The 20,330-nt window shown below is 37.5% G+C and overlaps 1 protein-coding gene across 3 annotated transcripts in view; it reads right to left on the bottom strand.

Moving 5' to 3' along the window:
* Positions 1–20,330, bottom strand: part of LOC127656207 (rho GTPase-activating protein 33-like) — a 62,934-nt gene that overhangs the window by 18,530 nt on the left and 24,074 nt on the right. For all 3 annotated transcript variants that reach the window (XM_052144405.1, XM_052144403.1, XM_052144404.1), the window contains 9 exons: positions 11,904–11,995; positions 9,946–10,030; positions 7,490–7,576; positions 5,743–5,880; positions 3,713–3,805; positions 3,416–3,538; positions 2,203–2,280; positions 2,033–2,114; positions 1,305–1,370 (listed from right to left, as the gene is read on the bottom strand). In XM_052144405.1, the coding sequence (XP_052000365.1) occupies positions 1,305–1,370; positions 2,033–2,114; positions 2,203–2,280; positions 3,416–3,538; positions 3,713–3,805; positions 5,743–5,880; positions 7,490–7,576; positions 9,946–10,030; positions 11,904–11,914 (763 nt within the window). In that variant the 5' untranslated portion in view covers positions 11,915–11,995. The remainder of the gene's footprint in view (positions 1–1,304; positions 1,371–2,032; positions 2,115–2,202; positions 2,281–3,415; positions 3,539–3,712; positions 3,806–5,742; positions 5,881–7,489; positions 7,577–9,945; positions 10,031–11,903; positions 11,996–20,330) is intronic.

The raw sequence follows: 20,330 nt of genomic DNA, 5'->3' as shown, positions 1-20,330 counted from the left end.
ACAGTGGTTTATTCCATATCTTCAAAAGCTATATGATAGGTGTGGATGAGAAACAGATCAATATTTAATAATTTTTTTACTATAAATCTCCACTTTTACACTTCACATTTTGAAAGTTAAACTGAAAGTAGAGATTTATAGTAAAAAACTAGTAAAAAAGAGATTTGTAGCAAAGGCTACACTATCATCTTGATAAAACATCAAGAAACCAAAGCAAATCTTTTTAAAATTACAACTAGGACTGGGCAATGCACAGAACATTCATGATATATTTGTAATTATTTTGCTGGTAATGTAAAATTAAGCAACATCATGAATATCTCAACTTAGTGAGTTTTCTATTGGCCAATTAAGTCTCTTAAAACTTTTTTAGTGTTAAAATACTTTTCCCTATCTCAGCTTAATATGCAGAGACATCTGTATGCAATTGTGCCTCTGTGTCACAAAATATTAGCTCCATTTGTTTTGAACGGCCCGTCTAGCCCCACGCAACAACACTGATTCAACTGAGTTGGGGCGGAACTATCTATTTGCATATTCGGAAAGCTGTTTTAAATTAAAAAAAAATTAATCCCGTTCGGTGGCGCTAGTGGTGCAGAAAATACACATTTCAGCTTGAAGGACTTTGTCATGACATTGGTTTTGCACTCCTTTACTGTCTGTTCGAACAGGGTCTCTGATTTAGGCCATGTTTCTGTGAATCAGTTCAAATTATCCATTTCAATAAATCAATTTAAAACTGAACTCAAATATACACTCACTGAGTACAGTCTTTTTAGTCCATCCACCTCAAAGTTCAACATTCTTTGTTCATTCTGAGATGCTATTCTGCTCACTACAATTGTACAGTGTGGTTATCTGAGTTACCATAGCCTTTCTGTCAGCTCGAACTTGTCTGGCCATTCTCCGCTGACCTCTCTCATTAACAAAGTGTTTCCGTCTACAGAACTCATTGGATGTTTTTTGTTTTTGGCACCAATCTGAGTAAACTCTAGTGATTCTTGTGCATGAAAATCCCAGGAGATCAGCAGTTACAGAAATACTCAAACCAGCCTGCCTAGCACCAACAATTACACCAAGGTCAAAATCACTGAGATCAAAAATGTTCCCCCATACTGATGGTTGATGTGAACATTAACTGAAGCTCCGTACTCGAATCTGCATGATTTTATGATTAGATAATTGCACTAACAAGGAGGTCTTTCTAATAAAGTGCTCAGTGAGTTTTTTTTTTTTTTTCACTATATCGGCCAGCCCTAATTACTCCCACTGAAAAAAATTAACAAATTCCTTCTAGATCGTACCTGATGTTGGAGAAGAAGGATCAGTAGTGTTGGTAACACCAGGTTTAGAGCTCAACGAATCCACCTCTGAAACAAAGAACAGTTATTTAAGATGACCAGTCAAACTACGTCTACCACAGCAATGATGATGCAGCAGGAATCAGACCCAAAAGTGACTGTGCACTTTTTCGGCGGCCACGGTTCAGAATGTACATTTACCATTAATTTCTCTGAGGATTTCAGAAAATTCTTGGTACCATGTCCAAATAATACTTTTGGAATATGACTGGTCAATAAACAAAAATATTTGACTGCAGAATGCTGTGATTGACCAACGATAATTAATTATTCCAGAGATCCATGTAAAAAAGAATATGGTACACATTCACTACCAAGGTCAATATAAAATCAGTAACAAAGATCTCGATCCACTGTTCCATTCCAAATGAAACTGGGCTACACATGAACTCCAACATATAACAGAAGAATTCCACCTATTAGGCTCGTATCCACCAAAAAAGCAACTTAAATTGGCTGTATGGGAGAATTTGAATGAGGGTTATTGAAGATGACGGATTCAAAATATGCAGACCGAAAACTCGTATGGTAAACAAACCATAAGAAATTCACACTGTGTCATCCCTAGTTTATACAAAATTGCTTTAATAAAAAAAAATTATTTCACTATGGAGATTTTAAATGAAAAGAGTCCTATTAAGCTCCAGACATTGATGAATATGATGTAATACCTTGCTTATTGACAGGAGCGCTGACCGACTGCTGCAACTTCTCATTGATTACTTCCACACATTCACTGGGAAAGAAACCAACCTGATGAAATAGAGAGGGGAAAAACTTTGCTCAGAACAGGTGACTTCAGACTAAGGCTTGGATGATGTCTTGATGTTTGGTGTAGTACCTGGAACCCATGTTTTCCTCTCCACCATGTGGTGTCCTCTTTGGGCGGCATGTCAATCACAGACAAGATATCGCCAACCTTAAAAATGGGGCAAAGACACAACATTAGACTGGCATGTAAATGGGCACACATTCACCCACACACACACACACACACACACTATACATAAATACTTACATATACAATAAGTGAAATATGCAAATGACTAGTGTATTTAGGGTGTCCTTTTACAACTCTCAGACAAAACACATATTTTCAAAACAACAACCATTCACTATCAGATGAATGCTTAATACTTTTATTCTAAACTGCCATTGGGTGCCAAATCCACTTTGACCCAAATAAAAAGAGAAGGGGGAAAAAAGATCAGTTCCTATCTCAGTAAAGAGCAGAAAGACAAATAAATTCTAAAGCATAAAAGAGAGGAGAGGAATGAAAAAAGAACAAGAGAGAAATGAGAAAAGGAAAGTCTGTCGAGACAAACTTTTATGTTAGCTTGACAAAACATTGTTTGAAAGTTCCAAGTAGTTTTAAAATGCTTATACTAAGGACGACAGACAGATACGGACAGAGACAGACAATGTGACTTGATGGATAGATAAGGATACAGAGAGAGAGACAGACAGACAGACAGATGATAGAGAGATTGAGACGGATAGTGTAAATGTACGGATAGATATGGACGGGCGGATGGATACAGACTGACAGATGGATAGATACGGAAGGAGACAGAGATACATATAGATAGCAAAAGAGAGTAAGAGTGTGTGTGTAGGGACCTAAATATGTTCTATGTTTGGGTCACCCCATTCTCTGGCCCAGAAAGAGCTGCATTATATGGAGCAGCGTGCAGGGAGAGGTGACAGGAATAGACCTGATTGAGGAGGAAGAGGAGAGAACATAACAGCGTCCCAGGACCAGGCAGGGTGTGCATGCATGTGTAGAACAAGGACAGGAACTCAAACTGGGTACAAGGTCTTTTGAAAGAGATTAGAGTTTGTGTAATAGTTTGATATATTCAGTCTCACCATTTAATGGAGTTAAAGTTGAATAGTGAAATAAGTTAAAAGTGAATGATGACTTAGACTAACATTCTGCCTAACATCTCCACATTGTGTTCCATGAAAGTAAGTAAGTAATTTGGGTTTGTAAGGAAATGAGTTTGTGTACATTTTTGGGTGAATTATTCCTCCAAGTTAGGGTTCTGTAGTACCTCAATAGAGATTTCATCGCTGGCCTGGGCAGTGTAGCGCTTGATGACGTGAGCAGCAGCGATGGCGGGGACATTTAACGACGCCTCTTCTTTCAGCAGGAACCTGTTGCCATGGTTGTCAATCTGTTATGAGTGTGAAGAGCCAATAAGCTGTAATGAAGCTTGACTTCAATGGTCAAAATCTCAGCAAGATCAAGCTAGTCTTGTTTGAGCCCGAAACTAGCCTGAGATGGGTTGATTTTTAGTAAAACAAACAGAAGTTCCTATATTAGCCTGTCTTCTCTGTTGGTCTCTCACCTCCATCCAGGTGAGAACCGGACCACAGTTCAGCTTATTGTCCACGATCATGGAGAGACGGTTCAGATACTCAGACAACAGAGGTGTGAAGATCTGTGTGAATGAAAGCATAACATTCATGGACAAATATGGTCTTCTTGATCTTCATTTCATGTGTATTAAAAATACTATTCTTCTATGACTATTTACAGCAATTAGTTAAATATGACTAACAATTTATTTTCTTGAAAGTTTTAAAATGGCATGAGAGTGTAAATGATAACAGAATTGTAATTTTTGGGTGAACTATCCCTTGAACAGTAGCTACAGACTATGACATTTAAATATTCTTGTGATTCTTAGTATCATCCCTAAAGGTCCAGTCAACAACCTACATAACTGGCTGTTGACCTCAATAAAGAGCACCCAATGTCATTAGCAGTAATACATAAGCTATATACAGGTGAAACTCGAAAAATTAGAATATCGTGCAAAAGTTCATTAATTTCAGTAATTCAACTTAAAAGGTGAAACTAATATATTATATAGACTCATTCCAAGCAAAGTAAGATATTTCAAGCCTTTATTTGATATAATTTTGATGATTATGGCTTACAGCTTATGAAAACCCCAAATTCAGAATCTCAGAAAATTAGAATATTACATGAAATCAATAAAAAAAGGATTTTATATACAGAAATGTCGGCCCTCTGAAAAGTATAATCATGCATATGTACTCAGTACTTGGTTTGGGCCCCTTTTGCATTAATTACTGCCTCAATGCGGCGTGGCATGGATGCTATCAGCCTGTGGCACTGCTGAGGTGTTATGGAAGACCAAGATGCTTCAATAGCGGCCTTCAGCTCTTCTGCATTGTTTGGTCTCATGTCTCTCATCTTTCTCTTGGCAATGCCCCATAGATTCTCTATGGGGTTCAGGTCAGGCGAGTTTGCTGGCCAATCAAGCACAGTAATACCATGGTCATTGAACCAGGTTTTGGTACTTTTGGCAGTGTGGGCAGGTGCCAAGTCCTGCTGGAAAATGAAGTCAGCATCTCCATAAAGCTTGTCTGCTGAAGGAAGCATGAAGTGCTCTAAAATGTCCCGGTAGGCGGCTGCGTTGACTCTGGACTTAATAAAGCACAGTGGACCAACACCAGCCGATGACATGGCTCCCCAAACCAACACAGACTGTGGAAACTTCACACTGGACTTCAAGCATCTTGGATTGTGTGCCTCTCCATTCTTCCTCCAGACTATGGGACCTTGGTTTCCAAATGAGATGCAAAATTTGCTCTCATCAGAAAAGAGGACTTTGGACCACTGAGCAACAGACCAGTTCTTTTTTTCTTTAGCCCAGGTAAGACGTTTGACATTTGAAGCCCATGTCCAGGACTCGTCTGTGTGTGGTGGCTCTTGATGCAGTAACTCCAGCCTCAGTCCACTCCTTGTGAAGCTCCCCACACATTTGAATGGCCTTTTCCTGACAATCCTCTCCAGGCTACGGTCATCCCTGCTGCTTGTGCACCTTTTTCTTCCACACTTTTCCCTTCCACTTAACTTTCTATTAATGTGCTTTGATACAGCACTTTGAGAACATCCAACTTCTTTTGCAATTACCTTTTGAGGCTTTCCCTCCTTGTGGAGGGTGTCAATGATGGTTTTCTGCACAACTGTCAGGTCAGCAGTCTTCCCCATGATTGTGAATTCAACTGAACCAGACTGAGAGACCATTTAAAGGCTCAGGAACCCTTTGCAGGTGTTTAGCTGATTAGAGTGTGACACATACTGAACCTTTTCACAATATTCTAATTTTCTGAGATTCTGAATTTGGGGTTTTCATAAGCTGTAAGCCATAATCATCAAAATTATATCAAATAAAGGCTTGAAATATCTTACTTTGCTTGTAATGAGTCTATATAATATATTAGTTTCACCTTTTAAGTTGAATTACTGAAATTAATGAACTTTTGCACGATATTCTAATTTTTCGAGTTTCACCTGTACTAACTAGATGAGAAAATTATTTTTAGCCTGTGCAGTCGAGCTCACCTCCACTCGGTCTCCAATATCACAGAGGGCTGGCAGAGTCAAGAGCTGCGAGTAACGGCGGTCGTATATGCACTGATGAAGGTGTGCGTCCAGCGTTCGGAACTCTTCATACGAACGCCGCACCACCCACATCTTACCCTAGATTCCAGACAGAGAGAGAGTGGAAGAACGAGGGGTGAGAGAAAAAATAGAATCAAGGGAAGGGGGAGTCAACAAACATCATGCTAACAGAGAAACACAAACCTCATGGGGACATACACCGATCAACCACAACATTAAAACCACCTGCCTAATATCATATAGGTCCCCCTCGTACCACCAAAACAGCTCTGACCCATCGAGGCATGGACTCCACAAGACCTCTGAAGGTGTCCTGTGGTATCTGGCACCAAGACGTTAGCAGCAGATCCTTCAAGTCCTGAAAGTTGCGAGGTGGGGACTCCATGGATTGGACTTGTTGGTCCAGTACATCCCACAGATGCTCAATCAGATTCAGATCTGGGGAATTTGAAGGCCAGGTCAACACCTTGAACTCTTTTCCTCAAACCATGCCTGAACAATTTTTGCAGTGTGGCAGAGCACATTATCCTACTGAAAGAGGCCACTGCCATCAGGGAATACCATTGCTATGTAGGGGTGTACGTGGTCTGCAACAATCTTTAGGTAGGAGGTAAGTGTCAAAGTAACATCCACATGAATGCCAGGATCCAGAGTTTCCCAGCAGAATATTGCCCAGAGCATCAATCTGCTTTGCCGGCCTGCTTTCTTCACACAATGCATCCTGCTGCCATCTCTTCCCAAGGTAAACAATGCACGCGCACCCAGCTGTCCACAAAAGAAAACATGATCCACCTTCTTTCATTGCTTCATGGCCCAGTTCTGATGCTCACGTGCCAATTTAGGTGCTTTTGGTGGTGGACAGGAGTCATTATGGGCACTCTGACCAGTCTATGGCTACGAAGCCCCATACGCAGCAGGGTGTGATGCACTGTGTGTTGAGACACATTCCTCCTGTAACCATCATTAAACTTTTCTGTGACTTTGGCCACAGTAGACCTTCTGTCGGTTCAGACCAAATGGAATAGCCTTCATTGTCCTTGTGCATCGATGAGCCTTGGGCATCTTTACTCCTGCCCATTACTCCTCATTCAACATGTTGACTACAATAGTTCTAACTAACTGATTGTTTGCTTACATCTAATCAACCCAGACATTGACACGTGGCCTTGTTAGGAGATGATCAAAGTTATTGGCTTCACCTGTGAGTCATCATAGTGTTTTAGCTCATCAGTGTATATGAATCAACCTATGCACAGTTTCAAACTATGTTGTGAAGCTACTTCCTGATTATTAACATAATATTATACTACTTATAATATTCATAGATACTACTTCAGTGGATCAGGACAAGCTCAGGATTTGACATAAATGATGACATTTCATGGAACACTGTCATTGTTACCACATCTGCTCTACTATGACTAATTTCCCCCTGCAGTTGCTGTTGGCAGATTTAAACTAGTAGCACTTAAGTTTACATTTATTAACATTAGTTAATGCTTTTGGTGTCATGAACAAACAATGAACAATGAGGCATCGTGATTCGCAGTTTACCGGGAGGTTAAATGTCAAATTCTGAAAAGGAGTGATTTTGACTATCATGTTTCATTGAGTCGGAAGTGTTTGAGGCCGGGGCAGGAGGGGGTGATTATTATTAGCACAGACTGGGGCACGTGTGCCCACTCACCTGGCAGGACACCTGCACAAGGAAGACCAGATCTTTGGCACTGCCCAAGGTCCAGCTGGCATCACTCTGCTCATTGGCAAACTGAAGCTGAAGGAGTAAAGAGCAGACATTAACTGATGAAGGTACGCAAATGTGAAAATAAATAACCATGTTATGAGTGTCCGGGATGGCTGACTTCAAAGGTGGTCTCAAGTTTGTTTGGAGTCTTCACATACCAAAAGTTGCTTCACGCCAAATAAAATGTGTATCTGCGCTTGATGAGATATAGTTAGTCAAACAAATAATTATTTAAGAGAAGCTGGGAACATCCCTTGCAATTATTTGTTCACCAAAACACAGTTTCGCATCCCTGTAGCATCTGTAATCTTCCTTACTGCTTAACATACTTATTACTCAGTTTTATCCTATTTATTTCATTTTTATACATAATTTACAATCATATTTAATCAAATTACACAGTGGTCGCTCTAAGACTTTATAGATATTACAGTTAATTTTTTTTGTTAATGCATGATTATCTGTAAAGCTGCTTTGAAACTATGTGTATTGTGAAAAGCGCTATACAAAAAAAATGACTTAACTTGTCTCAGTGTGATCGGAGTGTTGTAAGCAAGAGAAGAGGAGAAGCCTTGCAGCTTCACAGGGTTGCAGCATAAAAGATGTAAAGGGTTTTTTATTTATTTTTTCAAGAGCTTTATACACTAATGACACTCCCTCTCCAGTCATGCTGTGTGGTTATGATGCTTCAGGTGTTCTTGAGTGTGTGTGTGTGTGTGTGTGTGTGTGTGTGTGTGTGTGTGTGTGTGTGTGTGTGTACAGCACTCTGCTGTTGCAAACACAAACAGGGTATATAAGCAGCACAGAACACAATGCCACAGGGAAAGTGAAATGCATTTTGGGAATGGAGATCTGTAATTATGGCTGTAAACTCACTTGAACTGACCACAGCATTTACATGAGTTTCAATGAAACTCAGATCATTGTGTGTTTGTAATGCCATGCCAGCTTCTATGGCTATTTCCATGGTGAGAAATGTGTAAGCAATTCTATGAGATTTTTCCTAAAAACTCTAAAATTGCATTTGGTTTGATTTTCAGATCATTGGTGACCAGCAGTCGACATGAGAATTATTCTGACATTCTGATGTATATCTACTGTATAAATATGGTGCATGCAAAGAAGTTTCCTCTTCCCTTTCAGAGCGCAAGAAGCAGAATTTGGGTGAGTGTGTGTGTGTTATTAAAATAAAAACATAATTATGTTTCCACAACTTTCCAAAATAGGAAAAAATAGAAAGCAGTGGATTACTGCAGTCAGAAATTAAAAAAGGAGACACATTTACTCTAACTCCCTCAGCAGCTATATTAGAAACCTTATCGCTGCTGTGGTAACTAGTTTTTTATTATTATTTTTTTTAACTAATTCCAAGGTAATATAATATTCTAAATGTAAACTTGTGTCATTATCAAAATATGAAGACAAATATGTCACTTGACTTTTCAGTCATGAAAAGGAATTCAAATGAGCAACAACAAAACATTTTTTTTTAAAAAGGTATCATTCTATAACCTTTTTATTAAATCATGTGAACTGGTTTGACTCTATATTGTTTAAAACATTGTTTTAGAATTATTTAAAAAAAATGGAAAATGTTTTCAAAACATTGGTGTAAGTTTTGGTGTCTTGGTGTAAACACAAGTTTGACTCATACAATGCATTTTATTAGCTTCTGCTAATTAAAACTGAATGTGCCGGTGTTATAATGCATTATACTCTGAAGTATAACTACGAAGAAGTTTTAACTTAATATAAGGTGTATTATGAGACATTACTAATGCCTTTACAATATATTATAAATATGGGCTTCATAGAAAGTATTATCAAAGTTTTTTTATTGAAAAAAATACAAATTATTTAATAGTATAACTTACTGATTTTAGTCTGATCAGAGGTGTATGTATTGTGATGCTATTGACAAGATCTTCTTTTAAGAGAATTTGTTACTGGTGTTAAAACCCCTTGCTACATTCATTAAACAAAATTAAATAACTAAATAAAGAACAACAGCCAAATTGTCCTTTATGTATAAAAATAATGTTTACCGTAAGCTTTTATGGGAGAAAACTGAACTGAATTAAATTTCAATATTTTGTAAGTCAAAAAATATTGTATTTTTTTTGGAGAATGACCCACTTAATAACTGGAAAAAAAAGGAAAAAAAGAGATATATATTTATGCTATATTTACACAGCTAAATAAGGCATAAATGTATAATCAATGTCTGTGAAAAGCATCTGTTGCCTTTGATTGTTATTCTAAAGACAAAAATAAATAAAGAATTTGTGTTTTATTTTTTCTATAATATTACATCAACATGAAATCCAAAGCTATGTAGGCAGGGCAAAATATGATAACCAATATTAAATCACAGACTCACAGCCTATATAAGATCTTACCTCAATTGAACCGAAGTCCACATTTTCATAGTGAAAGTGCGCACAGTCAACAAGCTTGGGGAAGTGACCTTTCACAACAGAAAGCCTGGAACGACAACCAAACACAAAATGAATTAACACACCATATACCTTCAGCACAGAGATCTGTGTAGGTATAGTGAATACATGATGATACACACTAACGGCCACACAAATAATTTCAATGCTGCTGTGAAACTCAAAACCTAGAACACCTTGGCTACGCAGTAACATTAACTCAGAACACCAATGCCTTGGTAACCACCCAAAACACCCTAGCACTGTGGTGGCAGATTTTGCATGGGCAAGCCCCACTCAAATTTTCTTCAGAAAGTGTAAAAATGTAGTTTGAATTTTGAAGTCACACAGAATTTAGAAGCAATCCAGGACTGTTTTCAGACTCAGGTACTCAGAAACACCACAGAGAAACTTTATTTGTCATTTTTACCCCATTATTACTTATTTCAGAGAGGAAGTGAAACTCAATTCTTCCTGTTTTACAGTGTGCTGAAAGCGGGATGCAAACGTGAACTGAACTCACAGTTTCTCAGAAACAAACCCCCTAACTACATGGTCCTAACTCACTACACTAACCCTTACATGCATGGGAATTTCACTAAACTCTCTTACATATTCATGTATATCTATCACAAATTAATCTGCAAAATGTCCAGATAGTATAAAACGTTAAAAATATTTTAAGCTACACACAGAACTGGACCTTGGAGCAGTGGAAAAAGGTTGTCTGGTCCGATGAGTTCTGTTTTCTTTTGTATGTGGACGGCCGTGTATGTCTGCGTGGTTTACATGGGGAAGTGATGGCACCAGAATGCACTGTGTGAAGACGACAAGCCAGTGGAGGGAGTGTGATGCTCTGGGCAATGTTCTGCTGGGAAACCCTGGTCTGGCCATTTATGTGGACGTCAATTATACACGTGCCACCTACCCAAACATAGTTGCAAACCAGGCACACCCCTTTATGGCAGTGGTATTCCCTGATAGCAGTGGCCTCTTTCAGTAGGATAATGCACCCTGCCACACTGCACACATTGTTGGGAATGGTTTGAGGAACATGAAGAGTTCAAGGTGCTGACCTGGCCTCCAAATTCCCCAGATCTCAACCCGATTGGACCAAGAATTCCATTCCATGGTGGCTTCACCTCGCAACTTACAGGACTTGAAGGATCTGCTACCTTGGTACCTTGGTATCAGATACCACAGGACCCCTTTAGGGGTCTTGCAGAGTCCATGCCTCAGCAGGGCTTTGCTGTTTAGGCGGCACGCAGAGGACCAACAGCATATTAAGCAGGTGGTCATAATGTTTTGGCTCATAAGTTTTTGTGTACACGTATATGGGAAACTGATAATTCACCAATGATGAACAGAAAATCTACGTGATATAGTATTTATTTGTATGAATATAGTACTAATTTCTCTTGTAGTAAAAGATACACTTTGGGTACTTAATATAAAATATCCCTAACATTCTTCCAAACATCTCTATTTGTGTTCCACAGAAAAATGCAAGTCATATGGGTATGTAACAACATGAGGATGAGTAAATAATAACAGAATTTTCATTTTGGGGTGGGCTATTTATTGAACTCCTAAATTGAAAAAATAGACTAACTATAATGCATGAACTTGAATTTATCCTCATGCATTATTAAAATCTGTTCATCTGTAAAATATAATCAGCTTCCCTTCAACCAAATTACACATCATCAATAGCAGTTCACTTCCACAATTTAGCTAGGTTGCTTCATACTAATTGCGAATTGTCCTGGAGTTCACATGAACCGTTACCCATACCCTCATTTTCAATTGGACTCTGGTGCAGTTTGGAAAGCAGCTTTCATTCAAACCAAATAAACATCCAAACTGAATGGCACAAACTGAAAATGCCATTAATGACTGTACTGATGTGCAGTTCACCTCACCTTTTGCTCATCTTCCCTTTCAAGTTGGCAGTGGTGCCCACAGATCGGGTCCCAGGCTCCCCAGAACTGTCCAAATTATCAGTGCTCCGAGCCTGAAGAATAAGGAAGGAATAGAAAGAGAGATAGGAGAGAGATTTAGAGAGACAAAAATAACAATTTCAACGCTCTTAGGAGAGCAGAATGACAATAAACAGCTCACACACTTTGAGGAAATGGACTACAAATACCAGAAGGCAAATCAACAGTGATCTTACAGAGACTTTTCCCTGTGGATTAATGAGCTCTCAAGGGGGTCACTTGGATTTTTATGTTCAAATCACACTCAGAAACAGCAGCAAGCAGACTGTAAAGTGACTGAGACAGTGGCTTCTGGTCTCATTTTGAATAAAAGCCAAACAAATCAAGCTTTTACATCAAAAAATACATAGCTACTAATACTAATGACTGTACTTTTCAACATGCTTCCCGAACGCTACCCCCATCTTCCATTGGTCAGTCAAACATAGTCCTGCTCTAAACTCACGCCATTGGTTGAGCCAATATTGTTGTGTTTGACTGGTTGGGATGCTCAAACAAACAGAGCAATCTTTTGATAGAGCCACAGTGTCCCAGGTACACTTCCATTAAAACGCATCCACATGCAGGAGACCGGAACGCAAATACATGCGAAGAAATTTCGCTGTAAGCTTTGTCAACTCTGACCTGCAATTTCGGATGACGAGAAGACGTGTGACCAATAAAAGGATTAAAATGTCACACACTGACCTTTTAGTTAAATAGAAAGAGTTCACATTTCAAAGCGCCATATTTGTAACGCTGAAAGCTTGGTCAACTCTGACCTGTGAATTCGGATAATGAGAAGATGTGTGGCCAGTAAAAGATTGAAACGTCACACACTGACCTTTTAGCTAAATAGAAAAAAATTCAATTAAAAAATGGGGTGTGTTTTTAATGCTGCAGGTAAGCCAGTAGACTATATATTTTAACATACTAAATGTAATACTTTTTTTATTTCTGATTGATCATTTATTCAAATAATGCATGACATCCTGTCTGTTGAGGTGTTTTTAAGAATAGTGTGAAATCAGCTTAAGCAGAGATATTTTAACATGCTTTACACTTTTAAAATGATCTTTTGATGCTAACCCTACATATATACAGTAGTAGAAAACTTTCTAAAAATACTTTAAAAGAATAGTAAAATAGACCATGCTAAGTAAATGGGTGTTTTTCGTTGAAGATAAAAGTAGGATTTTAAGTTTATTTTACTGCTGCCAAAGTCTAGTCTCAAGTTTGAACCTGATTGGTCTGTTGTTAGCAAACATTATGAAGTGACACACTGCTTCAAGAGTAGACAGACTCAAACTGTTGTGATGCAACATTTGAATTTCAAGATTACAAAATGGCCCTCTAGGCACTGAGTAAACACTGACTGGATGTTTCTTTTCATAGTAGAGCTTTTTAATTCTTGCTCTTTTATTCTGTTTTAATTAAAGCCCCAGTGAATTATGATTCTGTCATGCACATTAGTTCTGATCGCAGAGGACCTGTCATGACGACTGTTTGAGTTTCATCCACATGACAGGTAGTTTCGGTGGAAACACTGCCGCTGGAGCATTTGGTTACAAGACCGCACTTCCCCGGTTCCCTCAGGGGAAGAACAGATATCTGCAGTCCTCCTTTACATTTGCACAACACCAAACAGACACAGATGATTTCCAACACAGGAATGAGGGAGGACAGGAGTGGATTTGCCAACTGCTTTACACAATATAGTATGATCCTCGTAAATTCAGAAAATCCAGCTCAGTTTAATAAGTCAATGGTTTTAGAGGCAATGATTGTATCAGATTGATTTAAAAGGAATAGATCACCCAAAAGGAAATTCTGTCATTACTTATCCTCACTGTCACTTTTCTTCCCATATAATAAAAAAACAAATAATGGAATAGAGATTGTAAAATTGGCAATATCTTTAAACAGAAAAGGTTAGTAAGTGATTTTATCACACTAAAATCTTGTTAACACGCATACTGTTTATGTCTTGTGGCTATACTTTTGAAACAGTGCCTCACTGTAACCTAAATTTTTGCTTTTTTTTTTTTTTAAGAAAAGGAGGGACTTTGTGATAATCTAATTTATGCCACAAATGCTGTCAATTGAGCTTAACTTGCATTGAAAGTGTCATAAAGCGCACTACATCAATTGTTACTTCAATGATATTCAGGGATGTTTCAAGAGCAAATGGTGTTTTGTGTCAAATGATGCTGACGTCCCAGTTTTGAAGCCCATATGACTTTTATTGTCCATTTTAGAGCTTTTCAGTTAATAACGTCATGACTAAATGTCAAAATGTCTGCTCCTCAAACAAAGCTTTTGCATGGCTTCAGAAGACTTGGAATATTTATGTGTGTGACAAAAAATTAAATAAAAGAACCATTAAAGTATAATTAAAAACTTTAAAAGATTATAAATTTAGTCTCCTTTCATTATATAGAAAAGTGAGGCCAGTACAACATTTCTCCTCTTGTCTCAGGGAAGAAATAAAGTCATATGGGTTTAGGACAACATGAGGATGAGTAAATTATCATTTTAATTTTTTGGGTGAATGATCCCTTTAAGAACGGTGTATGTGTGGCAGGAAGGGAGAAAGGAGGCGCAAGACGTTTCTGTCACACTTACCTTCTATGCCAGCTGCTGTCCTCTGGGTAAGAAACCTTTGAAGATGGTCAGTAATGCAGAAGCACATTTCACATGAACGGACTTCATAACACATTCAAGCAAGCGGATATTTGTTACTTAAAAATATACCTTAATCTATTACCACACAATAGTAAGGCTTATAAAAATGTGTGTGTTTACTAGGGATGGGCATTTTGGTCATTATATCTACTCGAGTACTTGTAGAGTAAATAGACTTTTCCAAATACAGTATGTACATATATGTCATATATCTTTGGCTGATGCAATATGACTTGTTGTTCCAGCGTCTATTCATTAACATAGGCTGTTATAATGTAGTCTGTTACAATAAGTACAAAACATGGAATAATAAAAAATATAATGCATAATATTTTTTCATTATGTGAAGACTCACTGGTCAAATCAATTAAACACTCAGAGACGCTCATAACGTAGGTCTCGGTTCTTCTTTCAGGTTACCGTAATAAGCTTAGTAAGTGCGCACCACTGTTTCTGAACCATGTATCTGCAAACAGTAGTTTCTGTGACACCATAATCATCGCGTTTTTATTCACCCTGCGTTCTGTTACATTCGGCTGTGCTCCATCTAAATGTTTGAAAGAAAATGTTTGTCTTGTGTGTGTGTGTGTGTGTGTGCACTTCTCTACAGTTTGGAGCACTGTCTCTGCACCTGACCGAAAGTCACCCTGCGCTATTTTGGAGTTTGTTGCTGTCATGATTCATGCTTTCTCCCATTTAATTTGGACTTTTAAATGTAATGCTGGAAAAACTGCAGTGGAACGCTACTTTATGTTAAACTTAAAACTCATGTGGAAATCTTCAACCCTGATTTCGCTGAGATACAGGTGTGTCACGCAAACATGTCTGCATTCTGCACTCGGAGATTTACAGTGAATGATAAACCTTCATTAATGACTCATTAATAAACATTAACGAATCAAAGTTTCTACATTATATGACAATACAACCTGTTTTGCAAACATGTGCAGAGACAGATGTTCAAAACATTGTGCATTAAACGTTCTTTTGATTATTGTAATCCGTTTATCAGTTTGGTTTCTATGAGATGTCTCTTTTGACAATCAAGTTATTGCTGAAAATCACAACGTACTCAATCTCAAAATTAAAAATAAGGCCCCCTTTTGATACGTAGCGTATAGTTTCAAGTAGTTGTCACTGAATTTCATATTTAGTGAAAAGTCCCGTCAAGCATTTTCAATCATCGTTTTCATGATTGATCATTGCTGTCACTTCAGAGTACTTGGGTACTCGAGTAACCGTGCCCATCCCTAGTGCTTACCGGTACTTTTTTAACCATGGAGACAGCAAAGCAAAAGCACTGATGTCCTCAAACAAATATTAAGCTTAGATTTGCATTCTGCAGCTCTTTAAAAGGTAAGGAAGCAAACACTGACACACCACACTTCATAATACCCAATCATTTCTGTCAACCCTTACCTGACTACAAGACCCCACAGCTCCTGATCAAGGTTACCATTAACGAAAGCTACTATGTAGACAAAAACTAGCGGTGAAAAAATATTTTTGTTAACTAATATTTTCTTTCTTTCTGCAAAAGAACAACTAGACTTACACTAAATGTGCACTTAAATATTAATAAAAACGTAATAGCAAGTACAGTGTAAATTAATTTACATCCATACATATTTTTATCCTCAGTTGAAAGCATAATTTGTTACTTTGATTAGGTAATCAAGTGTTCTAAACTGAAGTGAGGGCATGCAAAGAAAAATGCCATATGGAAACGTACATAAATTGTGTCTTCAACTTCATATCTTGTATTTGAATAAAAGTCAAAAACCTCATCTATTGAACTATTTATAAACACTCACTGGGCACTTAATTAGGAACACTATGGTTGTTGTAACCCATCCGCCTCAAGGTTCGACATGTTGTGCATTCTGACCTCTCTCATCAATAAGGCTTTTCTGTCCGCAGAACTGCCACTCACTGGATGTTTTTGGCACTATTCTGAGTAAAGTCTAGAGACTATGTTGTGTAGGGCTGCACAGTTAATCGTAATTTAAATCACAATCATGATTTCGGCCTCTCTCATACTCGTCTGCAATACAGTGAGTTAGCAAACAGAAATGATCAGCCAGCTAAAGTTGCAAACTGTTGCTCATTTTTATAATAGGCTGTGTCTAAAGATGATAGGTCAAATCACAAGTGCTTTTGAATCTATTTTCACCTCACCTAACCAATCTTCTCTTCAGAAGTTCGCCACTGACAAATCACTTTCAGTTCAGCACGCACTGACATACGGAGAAACAGGTTTACGAATATGTTTTGTATATTGCTTTAATTGATTTCAGATCAGAAAGATGGAACATGCTACTATGTGGAGACAGGATGGAAATCTTGTACCTTTCAAACTATTCTGAGACCAGTCATTCAACATCTCTGTCTGTTCAGCCATTAACTGATTACACAGCAACTCAGCTGAATAAACTTTGGTTGCAGTGTGGTGATTTTAATGCGGTTCTGTGCCCAATAGCCATGAACTCCATCTCATGCTATCATTATACACCGGCAGCTGTGCTCGGATTTTCATTCGTGCGCGTCACGTAAGTCTGTTGAACGCGCTAAAAAGCATTCCAGATTTACCTCACTGCACGTTTGTGTAATTTCAGGTATGTTTGGCCATTACAAATGTCTAAAAAACTCAAGTGAAAACATGGCTCCAGGGTTTTATGGGTTGAGGAGATAAAGAGCATTTCACCATGTTTCGATGGAGCACCTGAGCCTGCCAAACAGGCACAACTCTGTTGTGTCAACAGACACAACACACACACACTTTCTTCAGGTTTTTTTTTTAACGCATCAAAATTAAAGGCTTGAGACCATTTAGAATTGCCTGCTAAATTATAACAGAAATATATTACCACTGTTAATTACAATAATAATAATAATAATAGTAAATATTTTTTATTGTGTGAAAACCATTAAATTGGAAGTAAAGCATGTGCAAAACATGACTTCATTTTGGTCAGAAAGAATAATTTACTTGTTTGTAGTTTTAACATCATGTTCAATATGAGAGCTTCTGTTTAAATGTTATGAAAAAAGAAATACCAAAGCTGTGGCAACAATATTAGTATAATTTTTTGTCCAATTGTGCAGTCCTGCAATAAAAAAAATCAAAAGGGCAGAATATTCATGATAAAAATTTTAAACAAAATAATCATGAATATCATTTGAACTATTATCGTGCAGCCCTACTGTTGTGTGTGAAAATCCGAGGAGATCAGCAGTTAAATAAATACTCAAACCAGCCCGTCTGGCACCAACAATCATGCCAACTTCGAAATCACGGAGATACATTTTTTTCCCCCATTCTGATGGTTGATGTGAACATTAACTGAATCTCCTGACCATCAGTCACTTTCAGCTTGCTCACTGGGGTTATTAATACAATTATTATTTAATTACTTATTTACACGATAAACAATCGTATTTTATCTCATTTATCACATCTGATGATTCATCGACATTATAGACATTACAGTTTTATCGTCTGTTATTGCCTGATCATCTGTAAAGCTGCTTTGAAATGAGGTGTGTTGTGAAAGGCGCTATACAAATAAAATTGACTTGACCTGTATCTGGATGATTTTATGCATTGCACTGCTGCCACACGATTGGCTGATTAATCACATGATAGGTGTACAGGTGCTCCTAATAAAATGCTCAGTGAGTGTACACACAAACTCCATCTGGTGAATATATAGGCTATAAAAAGCTTAATTTGGCAAATACTTAAATATAGAGAGTTGTAACGGAGGGAAGACTACATCATGTCAAAATAAGAGTCTGCATGGAATTTGGGGCTTGCTTTTAGGTAAAAGTTCCATGTTACACACCAAATCTAATTTTTTTCTGGATATTACAGGGGTTTTGGTGGCAGAATAAACTGCATACATTTTTTGCTCTGTTTTTTTTTTTGTTCCATGGCCTTCATGCAAAATAAATAAATAAAAACTACTTAAAAACTGACCGTAATTACTTTCTTAATAAATATCCCTGGTAGTGCTGCACAATTAATAGAAAAACTAATTGCGATTACGGCTGCCACGATTATGTAATCGTGAAAACTGACAATTACAGCCTTCAATTTAAGTCTGCTAATGTTGCATCAATGGTTTCTATTTACAAAATGTTTCTGCAACAGTTGAGTATTATAACCAAATCACTAACATGTCCGTTGAGCAATGAAACTGCAATGGCCAATCAGAGCCGCTTAGATTAGTCCTCCGTCCTATCAGTAAAGACAACTGATCCTAATGCGCAAGCTTTAACCAGTCTTAATGCCCAGATGCTTGCTTAATGTTCTAGCTCTGTTCGCGTGACACACAAAAATTAATAATGAAAGAACATCACCTGACACTTGAAAAGCACTTTTAAATTATTTTGGATTCATTGCACATTGCCCCGCTAGAACGTAGATGTTAAATACACTGCAAATGAGCAACACGACAAAACTAAAACAATTCCGTTCTAATCAAGAACTGACGCGGTGTAAATAATTGATTTATTATGCTGATTAGACAGCTTTGTTTTTAATGAGAGCATTCGTGAGAGTGCAGAACATTGTGCGTAGTGTCACTGAGCTCGTGTCAAAATGCAGATCTCAATCAGTGTAAACCTGCAGTGAGTGACAGCAGTCATTGTAATGGGAGAGTTTGTTAAATTACTCGATTTCTGTGTACAATTTATCAAAACTGTAATAACAGTTTTGTTTTGTCATGTTAATAAGTAGGCCAATGTGAATGTGATTTGTACAAAATAGCAATAAAGTAATTGCCACACAACTGGTATTAGTAGATTTAACATTTTCATGAAATCACACAAACTCTGAACGCAAATGACTTTTTAATTTCCAAAGTGCAACCACTGAGGCAAAAAATTATCTAAAAATGATCTTACACGAACAAGATCACCATTGAAGATCTAACGGGATGAATGGGCACCCTTCTCGCCAACAAAGGGCTTACTTAACAGATTAATTTAAATCAGCTGTTAATAATTATTTACTGTACATGGACTAATAATTTAAGAAGTAATTTAGCAATAATTTAATTTATTATTTACCATAGACATACATTTAAAATAATTTGTATTTGTCTTACCTTAACAAACATTATTACAATATAAAATACAATATAATATAATGCTTAAAAGATGCTTAAAAGAAACTGGAGCGCAGCTCATGTCCACCATTGAAATCTGCTACTCTGAAGAACCACACAGTTGCTTACTTTGTGACATTATGGTAATTTAATATTTTAATCAACATTAATAATCACGATTACAATATTAATGGCAATAAATCGACAATTATTATTTTTGCTATAATCGTGCAGCCCTAGTCACTGGTCTTGTACACGATTCAACAGTGTATCTTATTTGAATGCCATTTCAGGTTGTCTTTAAAAATGTGATGTACACTGCATGCTTATGATGTCTCAGCTGTCGGAAAGATATCTGTTCACCGCAACAGGTAGATGAATCATTAATCAGATCAAACTATGACTTCCTACTTTCATCGCACCTTTCCAGATCTCAGTACATTGTGTGCTGAAACCACAGGAAGTTTTGAACTCCAAATATGGAGCTTTTATTTAACCCACAATAAAGAACTACATCTCAACCTTCAACTGTTCCTTACAGTGTGTAGCTATGGTAAATGCAGCTGGTTTCCAG

Source organism: Xyrauchen texanus, chromosome 15 (genome assembly GCF_025860055.1).
Source record: "Xyrauchen texanus isolate HMW12.3.18 chromosome 15, RBS_HiC_50CHRs, whole genome shotgun sequence".
Taxonomy (NCBI): domain Eukaryota; kingdom Metazoa; phylum Chordata; class Actinopteri; order Cypriniformes; family Catostomidae; genus Xyrauchen; species Xyrauchen texanus.
The sequence above is the reverse complement of the archived record's forward strand: the minus strand, read 5'-3'. Positions and strand labels throughout refer to the sequence as shown.